General features: G+C 46.0%; 1 protein-coding gene across 1 annotated transcript; it reads right to left on the bottom strand.

Annotated features, from left to right (window-relative positions):
* Positions 1-5,113: 5,113 nt before the first annotated feature.
* On the bottom strand, positions 5,114-13,898 carry LRRC23 (leucine rich repeat containing 23). Its single transcript, XM_069754160.1, has 8 exons — positions 13,826-13,898; positions 12,342-12,491; positions 12,116-12,228; positions 9,261-9,517; positions 8,919-9,049; positions 8,682-8,818; positions 8,380-8,599; positions 5,114-8,289 (listed from the first exon to the last, which is right to left on the bottom strand). The coding sequence occupies exons 2-8, from the start codon at positions 12,489-12,491 to the stop codon at positions 8,275-8,277; spliced, it is 1,023 nt and encodes a 340-aa protein (XP_069610261.1). The 5' UTR covers positions 13,826-13,898; the 3' UTR covers positions 5,114-8,274.
* Positions 13,899-14,121: the final 223 nt, after the last annotated feature.

Genomic DNA, 14,121 nt, shown 5'->3' with positions numbered 1-14,121 from the left:
GATTCTGACCTTTCATTCACCCCCCACATCCGATCACTGGCTCGCTCTTCTTACCTGCATCTCAAAAACATTTCTAGAATTCGCCCTTTTCTTACTTTCGATTCTGCAAAAACTCTTACTGTTTCACTTATTCATTTTCGTCTGGACTATTGTAACTCTCTACTAATCGGCCTCCCTCTTACCAAACTCTCCCCGCTCCAATCTGTGCTGAATGCTGCTGCCAGGATCATATTCCTCACCAACCGTTACACCGATGCCTCTACCTTGTGCCAGTCATTACACTGGTTACCCATCCACTCCAGAATCCAGTACAAAACTACTACCCTCATCCACAAATCGCTCCATGGCTCTGCACTACCCTACATCTCCTCTCTGGTCTCAGTCTACCACCCTACCAGTGCCCTCCGCTCCGCTAATGACCTCAGGTTAGCATCCTCAATAATCAGAACCTCTCACTCCCGTCTCCAAGACTTTACACGTGCTGCGCCGATTCTTTGGAATGCACTACCTAGGTTAATGCGATTAATCCCCAATCCCCACAGTTCTAAGCGTGCCCTAAAAACGCATTTGTTCAGACTGGCCTACCGCCTCAACGCATTAACCTAACGATCCCTGTGTGCCCCATTCAAAAAACTTAAACCATAATCAGGTTCCTCACATCATGTGTTCATATTCTTTATGCATTTATAGCCCTCTGTGTCTTTTATTGTCTGTACAAGTCCCCTCTAAAATGGAAAGTGCTGCGGAATATGTTGGCGCTATAGAAATAAAATTACTATTATTATTATTATTAATAAGAGAGTCACTTGTAGAGAAGGGTATGGGTGTAATAACATGAGGGCACCATATGTTCTAGGGGGAGTAAAACTAGGAGTCATTTGTAAAGAAGCATCTGGGTGTAATAACCTGAGGGCAGCATATGTTCTAGAGGGAGTAAAACTAGGAGAGTCACTTGTAGAGAAGGATCTGGGTGTAATAACCTGAGGGCATCACATATTCTAGGGGGAGAAAAAAACAGGAGAGTTGCTGGTAGAGAAGGATCTGGGTGTAAGAACCTGAGGGCATCATATGTTCTAGGGGGAGTAAAACTAGGAGATTCAATTGTAGAGAAGGATCTGGGTGTAATAACCTGAGGGCATCATATGTTCTAGGGGGAGTAAAACTAGGAGAGTCGCTGGTAGAGAAGGATCTGGGTGTAATAACCTGAAGGCATTATATGTTCTAGGGGGAGTAAAACTAGGAGAGTCACTTGTAGAGAAGGATCTGGGTGTAATAACCTGAAGGCATTATATGTTCTAGGGGGAGTAAAACTAGGAGAGTCGCTGGTAGAGAAGGATCTGGGTGTAATAACCTGAAGGCATTATATGTTCTAGGGGGAGTAAAACTAGGAGAGTCGCTGGTAGAGAAGGATCTGGGTGTAATAACCTGAAGGCATCATATGTTCTAGGGGGAGTAAAACTAGGAGAGTCGCTGGTAGAGAAGGATCTGGGTGTAATAACCTGAAGGCATCATATGTTCTAGGGGGAGTAAAACTAGGAGAGTCACTTGTAGAGGAGCAACACTCGAGATCAGGCGGGACTAACTTGCTCTTTTAGGGCAGACAGGGTCCTGCCTTATGCAGTATACCCCATCTTTTTTATCTTTTACCATCCCTCAGTTGAACTTGATGAACACATGTATTTTTTTAAACTATTTACTTAAAGTTTGGCGCAGGGTCCTCCTCTAAGTGTTCAGTGTGGAGCAGCATTCCCAGCCACCCGCCTGTGCAGGGTACTGCAACTCACCCTATTAACCTGAATGGGGCTGACTGCATTGTGAATCTCCAAGATGCAGTATCTTCAGTATCCATGGTTATGACCAATCATATAGTGAGAGTTAGTTGCGAGCGGTCGTAAATATGGAAACCTTACCACACAGGGTAAGTTTATCAGCTTTCTAATTAGAGGTAATTGCTAATTTTATTATTTCTATTACATATTAGGATAGGACCTTAGAGATGGGAATACCCCTTTATATTGGTTTTCAAATTTCGGAAAACCTCTCTCAACCGGCTGCAGTTTGTTGTAAAAGAAAATCAAACCGTCCTTTACTCCCCCTCCCCAGGTCTTCGCTGTGCTCATTTTCTGCAGTGCTGACATTATGTTGACAGCGCTGCAGCCAATCACTGAGCTCAGTCAAATTGAGTGACTTGTGTCATCAGCTCAGGCAGAGCTCTGTGATTGGCTGCAAAGCTATCAACGTGACAATAAGCGCTGCAGACAATAACCGACAGCGGGAGCAGCGGTGGAGACTTGGGGAGGGGGGCAAGAGCAAAGTGCAGATTGTTTCACCTTTTTAAACAAACTGGAGCCCAGAGAGAGGGGTTTCCAGAAAATGAAAAATCCCTTTAAATAGGTCCCTTTTATTCCCTGTCCTTTTTGTTTTTTTTACAGAGGAAGAGACAGTAGAGATGAGTAATACAGAAATGCTGTAATTACCAAGCGCAAGCAGTCTAAATGGCGCAAGACTGTATCCACAGGGGGCATTGAATGCGGCTGGCAATGTTACGGGGGCACTGACTATTCCTTACAATGTGACTGGGGCACTAAATATATTATGTGGCACGGATAATGCATGGTAATATTATGGGGAACTGATTATGGTAATGTTATGGGGACACTATGGCCTGCAATAGTATGAGGCAATGACTGCCTATCGCTGGTAATATTATGGGGGCACTATTTATGACTGGCAATGTTATGGGGGACATTGACTATGGCTGCAAATGTAATACGGCACCGACTATGACTGCGAATGTTATGGGGCACTAACTGGATGGCAATGTTATGGGGCAGTAAATATGGTTGGCATTGTTATACGACACTATGACTGTGAATGTTATGGGGCACTAACTGGATGGCAATGTTATGGTGCAGTAAATATGATTGTCAATGTTATATAACACTGACTACGACTGTTATGGGGCACTAACTGGATGACATTGTTATGGGGGCAGTAAATATGATTGGTAATGTTATATAACACTGACTACGACTGCGAATGTTATGGGGCACTAACTGGATGGCAATGTTATGGGGCAGTAAATATGGTTGGCAATGTTATACGGCACCGACTATGACTGCGAATGTTATGGGGCATTAACTGGATGGCAATGTTATGGGGCAGTAAATATGGTTGGCATTGTTATACGACACTACGACTGTGAATGTTGTGGGGCACTAACTGGATGACAATGTTATGGGGGCAGTAAATATGATTGTCAATGTTATATAACACTGACTATGACTGTTATGGGGCACTAACTGGATGACATTGTTATGGGGGCAGTAAATATGATTGGTAATGTTATAAAACACTGACTACGACTGCGAATGTTATGGGGCACTAACTGGATGGCAATGTTATGGGGCAGTAAATATGGTTGGCAATGTTATACGGCACCGACTATGACTGCGAATGTTATGGGGCATTAACTGGATGGCAATGTTATGGGGCAGTAAATATGGTTGGCATTGTTATACGACACTATGACTGTGAATGTTATGGGGCACTAACTGGATGACAATGTTATGGGGGCAGTAAATATGATTGTCAATGTTATATAACACGGACTACGAATGTTATGGGGCACTAACTGGATGACAATGTTATGGGGCAGTAGATATGATTGACAATGTTATCTGACACTATGACTGCGAATGTTATGGGGCACTAACTGGATGACAATGTTATGGGGGCAGTAAATATGATTGTCAATGTTATATAACACGGACTACGAATGTTATGGGGCACTAACTGGATGACAATGTTATGGGGCAGTAGATATGATTGACAATGTTATACGACACTATGACTGCGAATGTTATGGGGCACTAACTGGATGACAATGTTATGGGGGCAGTAAATATGGTTGGCATTGTTTTGTGCATAATGACTATGGCTGGCAATGTTATCCCATACAGGGAAGTTTGGGGTCCTCTGTATTTTTTTACAATGTGGCATTTGAGGGGTACATATAGGCTATATAATAAATATAGGGTATATAGAGGGCATCCATACAGGGGAGCTCGGGGCTTCCATGTAGCAGTTGGGGGGTTCTCTTATGCTCTAGGGCGGGGGTCCCACAGCCACCATTCCCGTACTCCGGCCTTCAGGAGGGTATTACATATGGTGAATATGAATGTACAATGGGCAGCGAGCCCCCCGCGCTTCTCCGCCAGCCCACTCCCCCATAGGCAGACACTGCTCCTAGGATATATATGTCACCCCGACTAGGCCTCTGGCAGTCGCTCTGCCCCCTCCTCCTGCCGACGTCTTCACAGAAAATGGATCAGAGAGATTCTGTATCCCTTTGCCCACCCCTCCCCCGTTACAGTAACACCAGATCTCAATGTCAGCCTCCTCTTCCTCGGTATTACCCACGTCCCTCCATCTTCTGCTCATCTTTAGGCCTTTATTATATGACGGACCAAAACCATTCACATCTGTAATCACGTTACACAGGGGGACACAACCTCGGACACTATTAAAGGGGCGGTGAGGAATATCTGACCCAATTTGATGTTTCCATTTCTTACCAAGTTCAAGATCTCTGCTTGCAGTCAGTGAATGGGAACATTCTGGGGATTAAACGCCATTATGGAATTACTTCTTTAAGCAATTCACGAATATTAGGAGTCGAGCAAAAATAATTTGCAGGACCCTGGTCCAGTGGTCACGTGGGTGGTCCGAGTCCTCCGAACGACGATTTTGTAGCTTAGTATAAAAGATCGGGCGAGCCATAATCGAATGAATTATCACAGATCGTTAGCGTGATGAACGTTCTTACACTGAGCAATGGCCGGCAATAACAATAACCAAGTACGGTCCCATAGAAAAGACCCTTTTTGTTTTCGCACTTTCGTTATTTCCTCCAGACCCACGATTTTTCCGACCACATCGCCGTATGAGGGCTGTTTTTATTGCAAGACGAGCTGTAGTTGTGAATGACCTCATTCTCTTTTATCATAAAATGGACAGAGAAATGGGAAAAAAAACACAGTATTTCCATTGTCTTTTGAGGTTTTTTTTTATAACTTTTATCGTGCAGTAAAAAAAAAAAAAATCAGTAATATCAGTCTTGTGTAGGTTTTTTATTTTAGATTTCAGCGATTAAATATAATTCAGAAGTTTGTGAAAAAAAATGTTTAGGATTTATTTTGCCATTTTCTGATATTTCTAAAAAAAATTTTTTTTACATGTTTCCATTGATGGAGTTGGGCGAGGGCCTGTGGCGAGATGACGTTTTTATTGATACCATTTTGGGGTACATGCAATGTTTTTAGCGCACTTTTTTGGGGGGTGAAACGGTAATTCTGGTATTTCATGTTATATGTATATTCTCTCAATTTATTGAATATTTTTCAATATTTTCTAAAACATTTTTTTCTTCATCTCTCCATCCCGCTTCCCTAAACTGACAGGTCTCCCCTTACTGTCACATCACGAATAATATTTCTCATTTCCAGCATTTTTCACCAGTTTTCCCCTCTATCCACAGTCTGATGATGGCTGGTAACAACTCCCAGCATCTCATTACCATTGTTAAGGACATATCTATTGTATATGGGGCTGACCTCACATTGCAATTGATTGCTGTACTAAGCTTGGTGATGTATTCTTGTACTGACAGTGGTTCTGGTGATGTGCTCCTGTGCTGACGGTGGTTCTGGTGATGTGCTCCTGTACCGACAGTGGTTCTGGTGATGTGCTCCTGTACCGACAGTGGTTCTGGTGATGTGCTCCTGTACCGACAGTGGTTCTGGTGATGTGCTCCTGTACCGACAGCGGTTCTGGTGATGTGCTCCTGTACTGACAGCGGTTCTGGTGATGTGCTCCTGTACCGACAGTGGTTCTGGTGATGTGCTCCTGTACTGACAGTGGTTCTGGTGATGTGCTCCTGTACTGACAGTGGTTCTGGTGATGTATTCCTGTATTGCCGGTGGTTCGGATGATGTATCCCAGCACTATTGGTGGTTCTAGTGCTGTATTCATTTATGGTTATTAATACTGATCCTGTACACATCTAACAATAATTTGTCATCTAACGTGGTGCCTGGCCAAGTGGATAAACTATTGTGTTGTCTGACAAGAGTTGATATATCTGTATTTATGTTAGGAGCATTCATTATAACACTATGCACTCTAGAGTGCCTAATCTTAATACTGTGTAATATACTCACTGTCAGCATTCGGTTTTGCCGGCTCGTTCCAGCAGTCATCACATGATCACTTATATGTGATTTTCATACTAACGTCATATGCACACAAGTTTTTCTTCCTACTTCTCTCAGTGAAGCAGGGGCTGTAGTATTTCACTGAACACTGATAGAATTAGAAAGATCAGCTCGTCATCACGTGACTGTAAGTTTGAAAATCGCATGTGAATTGTCACATGACGACAACACAAACTGATTAACTTGTGTATAGGAAGAGGCGGCCAACTGAATTTTTTGTCTTAGGTGAAGGAAAACTTAGATTCATCTCTGATTGAGATAAAACATTTACTAGAAATCGGGAGCTTGGAGGACAATATACAGAAGTACTCAGAAGTGCTGCTGTGAATCCAGCTAAAATGAAAAAAAAAAAGCTTATTAGAAAGCAGCAACACCTTCTCTCTTTATATAGCTCCTCCTCTCTATATATTTTAATAGTAGCTATAATCTGATCCCATTGTTAGCAGCATTTTTTGTAGGGTGAGTTCAGGGGGCAGATGGGAGAAGTGGCTCCTAAGTGGATAAAGAAGCATATTTCTCCAATAAGATATATTACAAAGCTTTACAGATTCACATGTTCTATTGATTTGTGTAATGTAAGTTAGAACGAAAGACTTGATCTTTTTTATTTATAATGACCCTACCTAAGGCCAGAAGTGTATGACAATCTCCATATAACTACTGTCTAGGATTGTCCACATTTCTCAAAAATAAAGAGGCATTGGGGGATCTCTGAGACTTTGGGCAGTGTAGACAATCTTCAGCAATGCCTGCTGGTAACCACCCACATCCCTTCTCTTCCTCCGTCTCTTCTTATCCCATGTGCCTTTTTTATTTCATCCGTACTATATGACAATGATTGGAGTATTGATCATTACCGCTATTGTCTGTGGGGGCCATCTGCCGACACTATAATGGTTTACTCTTCTGCCACTAATTATAAAAGGCCCTTTATATTACAATGGAAGCATTTTGGCTTTTCTTTATGGAGCCGGCGTAGGGTTTAGAAAAATAATTAAGGCTGTTTTTCCGTTAGGTATTGTGATTAATACTCAGCTGACCTTAGTGGAATCTGTGAGCCCCCCCCCCAGCCCAATGTAATAAGCGGATGTACACCCCTAGTTGTACACCTACGGCACATGCAGAAAATGTGTAGTATTTTTTGTCAGACACCAGGTGGCGACAGTCACCCACATGTGCTAAAGGGGACAGGTAATGTAAAACTGCATTGTTGAGGGTGGGCGGCGGTTGCCGGCGCTGGTTTGGGGGGGGGGGGCTGGAAATCGTGGATAGAGGGTGTTTGTATTCCCGAGCATGTCACAGGCTGAGAATCACTATAACACCTGCATGGTGGTATATGTGCCTATCAGCTGTATAGACATATGCTGATAGTATCGGGTGGCCCCGTATAGGAGATTCATCAATGTGGCAGAGATAAATATGGCACCTGCAGAGCAATGCAATACAGGACAGAGGGGCACACCGAGCCTTACAAGAGGCCTCCATTGTACGCCGCCCCTTCTGGCACTTGTGAGTACTGCACGTTTTTAGCGCTTGCAATGCATTGTAGGAGGACGCCAAGATTTGCTCCCTACCTTTGTCATATGCGGAGTATAATGGATCCTGCAGGGTAGTAATTATTGCAAGATAGCCCACACCATTCATCCTCTACCGCCTGCTGCGTATGTCAGGATGGCACAATATACCTCCTATTAGGCACGTTAAGGTGAATGTTTTCATCTGGCACCGGCAGAATAGAGACACCCCCCCCCCCGATTGTACAGGAGAAGGTTGGAAAGATAGCAAAATGTCCCAAAAATAGGTCCCCTTTCCCCTAAAAGTGCATTTGTGTCACACTGCAGTATGTGGCTCCTTTAATCAGCTGATAGTTGGGGAGGCCGACAGTCAGACCCCCGCAGATCAGGTATTGATCAGTGTTACACTATGCCGCCATCCCACGCTCGGCCAGAACAGTGGAGGACATTTTTCTTTTGCATTGTAGCTGATCTTTGGGATTGTTTTACGACTCGGGAATCTGAAAAAGAGAAGAGTGAGGTGTAAACATCATTAATTCCCTCCACCTCAGACAACGCTGCAGCCTCATTCCTCCATTCTTCTTACTCACCCCATCCTCCATTCTCGACCTTTGCGTCTCTGCGGCCTCTGTCCTTTCTTCCTCCTCAAAAAAGTCCTTATCGAGTCTCTCCAGGTGAGGCAGAGCGACGAGAGTCTCCAGGCGGTAGCCATCTTCCTCCTCGCACGGGTTCTCCCGCAAAACCAGCGCCCGCAGCATGGGCAGCACCTTGAGCTTGTCCACCTCCTGGAGTCTGGATATGAGGTTGCCCCTGCACAGGAGTACATGGAGGTAGTAAGCTGATGGAGATACCCACCAGGGTGGGCAGAAGACATCTACAGGGGGATCCAAACCTGAGGTTGAGATACTGCAAGGCCTTCATCTTCTCCGAGAAGCCGTCCAGAGTCTCCAGCTGGTTATCCCTCAGGTGAAGGCTGGTGAGATGTACCAGATGATCTAGTCCTTCCAATGTCTTAATGTTATTCTGGGCCTAATTGTGCAAAAATCAGCATCAACTAGAAGTGTGAATAAGACATCATCAATGGGCAATAACTAACCATGATCTAGTTACTTATATGGCACTCACTCACCAGGTAAAGTTCCCGCAGGTTGGGCAGGTGGAGTCTGGCTGTGCCAAGCAGTTTATTCCCTCGTAGCTCCAGTTTGTGCAGACTGTTCAGCTTGGAGGAGTCCAGACTTTCCAAGGAGCGGAGCTCGTTACCTACAGGCCAGAGGGTGGATACACAATACATGACGTACAGGACACGGCCTCTGGCAATCACAGGCCAGGCCCTACAATAACACTCAGACTCATTATCTGTACGACTTGATATTAATATCCTATCACTAGGATAAGTCTTTGATATCAGGCAGCCGACACCAGGAGCCACAGAATCACAGAGGCCCCTGAGAACATGAATATCAGCACCAACCGATCAGATTGAGGGACTCCAGCCTCGGGTGTGCAAGTCCCTGAAGGTCCTGAATACGGTTCTGGGCCAGGCTTGCTTGTTGTAGGTACGGCAGCTCCCCCAGTCCAGCGGCACTGACCAGCTGGTTGTGGTCCACACGCAGAGACAGCAGATGGGTGAGGAATCGGAGGGGAGACAGATCTCCAAGGGAATTCTGAGATAAATCCACATAACGCAGATGTATGAAAGACTCCAAAATGGAGATGTCTGTGATCTCCCTGAAAGAGAAGAACAACACGTAAACCAAACATTGTACATACATGGTACACACTACCTGTAGACCTACCTACCTGTAGACACAAAAAGGTGACACACTGAGTATATATTACAGCTACTATATACTCCAGAGCTGCACTCACTATTCTGCTGGTGCAGTCCCTGTGTACATACATTACATTACCGATCCTGAGTTACATCCTGTATTATACTCCAGAGCTGCACTCACTATTCTGCTGGTGCAGTCACTGTGTACATACATTACATTACTGATCCTGAGTTACATCCTGTATTATACTCCAGAGCTGCACTCACTATTCTGCTGGGGCAGTCACTGTGTACATACATCACTGATCCTGAGTTACCTCCTGTATTATACTCCAGAGCTGCATTCACTATTCTGCTGGTGCAGTCACTGTGTACATACATTACATTACTGATCCTGAGTTACATCCTGTATTATACCCCAGAGCTGCACTCACTATTCTGCTGGTGCAGTCACTGTGTACATACATTACATTACTGATCCTGAGTTACATCCTGTATTATACCCCAGAGCTGCACTCACTATTCTGCTGGTGCAGTCACTGTGTACATACATTACATTACTGATCCTGAGTTACCCCCTGTATTATACTCCAGAGCTGCACTCACTATTCTGCTGGTGCAGTCACTGTGTACATACATTACATTACTGATCCTGAGTTACCTCCTGTATTATACTCCAGAGATGCACTCACTATTCTGTTGGTGCAGTCACTGTGTACATACATTACATTACTGATCCTGAGTTACCTCCTGTATTATACTCCAGAGATGCACTCACTATTCTGCTGGTGCAGTCACTGTGTACATACATTACATTACTGATCCTGAGTTACATCCTGTATTATACCCCAGAGCTGCACTCACTATTCTGCTGGTGCAGTCACTGTGTACATACATTACATTACTGATCCTGAGTTACATCCTGTATTATACTTCAGAGCTGCACTCACTATTCTGCTGGTGCAGTCACTGTGTACATACATTACATTACTGATCCTGAGTTACATCCTGTATTATACTCCAGAGCTGCACTCACTATTCTGCTGGTGCAGTCACTGTGTACATACATTACTGATCCTGAGTTACCTCATGTATTATACTCCAGAGATGCACTCACTATTCTGCTGCTGCAGTCACTGTGTACATACATTACATTACTGATCCTGAGTTACATCCTGTATTATACCTCAGAGCTGCACTCACTATTCTGCTGGTGCAGTCACTGTGTACATACATTACATTACTGATCCTGAGTAACATCCTGTATTATACTCCAGAGCTGCACTCACTATTCTGCTGGTGCAGTCACTGTGTACATACATTACATTACTGATCCTGAGTTACATCCTGTATTATACTTCAGAGCTGCACTCACTATTCTGCTGGTGCAGTCACTGTGTACATACATTACATTACCGATCCTGAGTAACATCCTGCATTATACTCCAGAGCTGCACTCACTATTCTGCTGGGGCAGTCACTGTGTACATACATTACTGATCCTGAGTTACCTCCTGTATTATACTCCAGAGCTGCATTCACTATTCTGCTGGTGCAGTCACTGTGTGCATACATTACATTACTGATCCTGAGTTACATCCTGTATTATACTCCAGAGCTGCACTCACTATTCTGCTGGTGCAGTCACTGTGTACATACATTACTGATCCTGAGTTACATCCTGTATTATACCCCAGAGCTGCACTCACTATTCTGCTGGTGCAGTCACTGTGTACATACATTACATTACTGATCCTGAGTTACCTCCTGTATTATACTCCAGATCTGCACTCACTATTCTGCTGGTGCAGTCACTGTGTACATACATTACATTACTGATTCTGAGTTACATCCTGTATTATACTCCAGAGCTGCACTCACTATTCTGCTGGTGCAGTCACTGTGTACATACATTACATTACTGATCCTGAGTTACATCCTGTATTATACCCCAGAGCTGCACTCACTATTCTGCTGGTGCAGTCACTGTGTACATACATTACATTACTGATCCTGAGTTACCTCCTGTATTATACTCCAGAGCTGCACTCACTATTCTGCTGGTGCAGTCACTGTGTACATACATTACATTACTGATTCTGAGTTACATCCTGTATTATACTCCAGAGCTGCACTCACTATTCTGCTGGTGCAGTCACTGTGTACATACATTACATTACTGATCCTGAGTTACCTCCTGTATTATACTCCAGAGCTGCACTCACTATTCTGCTGGTGCAGTCACTGTGTACATACATTACATTACTGATTCTGAGTTACATCCTGTATTATACTCCAGAGCTGCACTCACTATTCTGCTGGTGCAGTCACTGTGTACATACATTACATTACTGATCCTGAGTTACATCCTGTATTATACCCCAGAGCTGCACTCACTATTCTGCTGGTGCAGTCACTGTGTACATACATTACTGATCCTGAGTTACACACGGTACACTCCAGAGCTGCGCTCACTACTGTATAATTGCAGCAGGCTTTGTCCTCCAGTAGATATTGATGTCACCGCCGGTCACACAGAATATTGGACTCACTTGTCTTTCACCTTTAGTGTGACGTAGGCGTGGGCCAGGCCGTTCCCCGTCTTGCACAGTACGGACAATCCTTCTTTGATCATCTCTTCAGTCAGCGGCACATGAGGTGGCGGCTGAAATACAACAGGCAGTGAATTATAAGGAGCATTTTCCCCACGGAGGCAGTGGACTGCGGCATCGTCATCTGCCGTCCAGGAGGTGGTCGCTTTTGCTTGTGCCTCCTCACCTCTTCCTTTTCAGGCTCCTCTTCTTCTCCCTCCTCTTCTGCTTTATCGTCGCCCTCTTCAGCTCCGGCTTCTTCATCCTCATTTGGCTCTTCTAATGATTCTTCTCCTTCCTGCTCTTCATCTAAAATGTCGTCTTCTGCGTCAGACATCTACAAAAAATATAAAACATTTAGTGTCTCGTAATATTCTAATATGTGTGGCCCCCGGGGGCCGAATCATCAAACTTTTATAAATGTACGCTCTTAGCTGCTTCTTGGCAGCGGGTCCACGGCGCGTCATCCCCAGCTGTGATACTGAGCGGCAATAAAAAGGTGTACATGAGGGGGACCACCATCAAAGGCTGCCCACACTGGCCGACAGCAGCAGTGCTCCTCGCTGGAGCCCTCCAGATGCAGGCACTCCTGCGACCAAACAGGGGCGTAGTGATCCTCCCCCGACCAAACACGGGGCGTAGCGACCCTCCCCCGACCAAACACGGGGCGTAGCGACCCTCCCCCGACCAAACACGGGGAGTAGCGACCCTCCCCCGACCAAACACGGGGCATAGCGACCCTCCCCCGACCAAACACGGGCGTAGTGACCCTCCCCCGACCAAACACGGGGCGTAGTGACCCTCCCCCGACCAAACACGGGGAGTAGCGACCCTCCCCCGACCAAACACGGGCGTAGTGACCCTCCCCCGACCAAACACGGGGCATAGTGACCCTCCCCCGACCAAACACACGGCATAGTGACCCCCCCCCCCGACCAAACACACGGCATAGTGACCCCCCCCCCCCCGACCAAACACGGGGCGTAGTGACCCTCCCCCGACCAAACACGGGGAGTAGCGACCCTCCCCCGACCAAACACACGGCGTAGTGACCCCCCCCCCCCGACCAAACACGGGGCGTAGTGACCCTGCCTTGACCAAACACACGGCGTAGTGACCACTTTCCCTGACCAAAGACGGGGCGTAGTGACCCTCCCCTGACCAAACACACGGCGTAGTGACCACTTTCCCTGACCAAACACGGGGCGTAGTGACCACTTTCCCTGACCAAACACACGGCGTAGTGACCACTTTCCCTGACCAAACACGGGGCGTAGTGACCCTCCCCTGACCAAACACGGGGTGTAGTGACCTTCCCCTGACCAAACACGGGCCATAGTGACCCTCCCCCGACCAAACACGGGGCGTAGTGACCACTTTCCCTGACCAAACACACGGCGTAGTGACCACTTTCCCTGACCAAACACGGGGCGTAGTGACCCTCCCCTGACCAAACACGGGGTGTAGTGACCTTCCCCTGACCAAACACGGGCCATAGTGACCCTCCCCCGACCAAACACGGGGCGTAGTGACCCTCCCCTGACCAAACATGGCCGCAGTGTGAGCACAATCCCATAAGAAGTGAAGACAGCAATAATCATGTACTATTCAGCTATAAATGTCGCCTGTGACAGGATCCAGCACACCGGAGCCGCCGGAGACAGCACTCACCTCCACCGGACACCCGACTCTGGCTGCTGTAGTAAAACTCAGCACCGGAAACCTGTAATAGCGTCACTCAGTTGTCATAGAAACTGCCGGAAGTGCATGAGCTGGTGTCCATGACGACGCGTGACTCCCTAGCTCCGGCCGCGCTGCTGCTCTGTGTGTTATCGCCGCAGGCGGCGGCCATTTTGTTACTTTTCCTCTCAGCGATGTCTGATGTAATATATATACAATAGGCCCAAAAATGACAGGAAAGTGATATGTGCTGCCCTCAGCGCTGGGTAACCGTCCACACAATGTAC

Source organism: Ranitomeya imitator, chromosome 2, assembly GCF_032444005.1.
Source record: "Ranitomeya imitator isolate aRanImi1 chromosome 2, aRanImi1.pri, whole genome shotgun sequence".
In the NCBI taxonomy this organism is placed as follows: domain Eukaryota; kingdom Metazoa; phylum Chordata; class Amphibia; order Anura; family Dendrobatidae; genus Ranitomeya; species Ranitomeya imitator.
This window is presented reverse-complemented; position numbering and strand designations above follow the sequence as displayed.

What these genes read in the sequence shown, in the direction of transcription:
- LRRC23 (XM_069754160.1), bottom strand. Translation starts at nt 12,491, where the DNA reads ATGTCTGACGCAGAAGACGACATTTTAGATGAAGAGCAGGAAGGAGAA. An exon ending in AGGAGCCTGAAAAGGAAGAG is followed by an intron (nt 12,229 to 12,341) that starts GTGAGGAGGCAC and finishes GTTGTATTTCAG; the next exon opens with CCGCCACCTCATGTGCCGCT. An exon ending in ACCTGCGGGAACTTTACCTG is followed by an intron (nt 8,819 to 8,918) that starts GTGAGTGAGTGC and finishes TTGCACAATTAG; the next exon opens with GCCCAGAATAACATTAAGAC.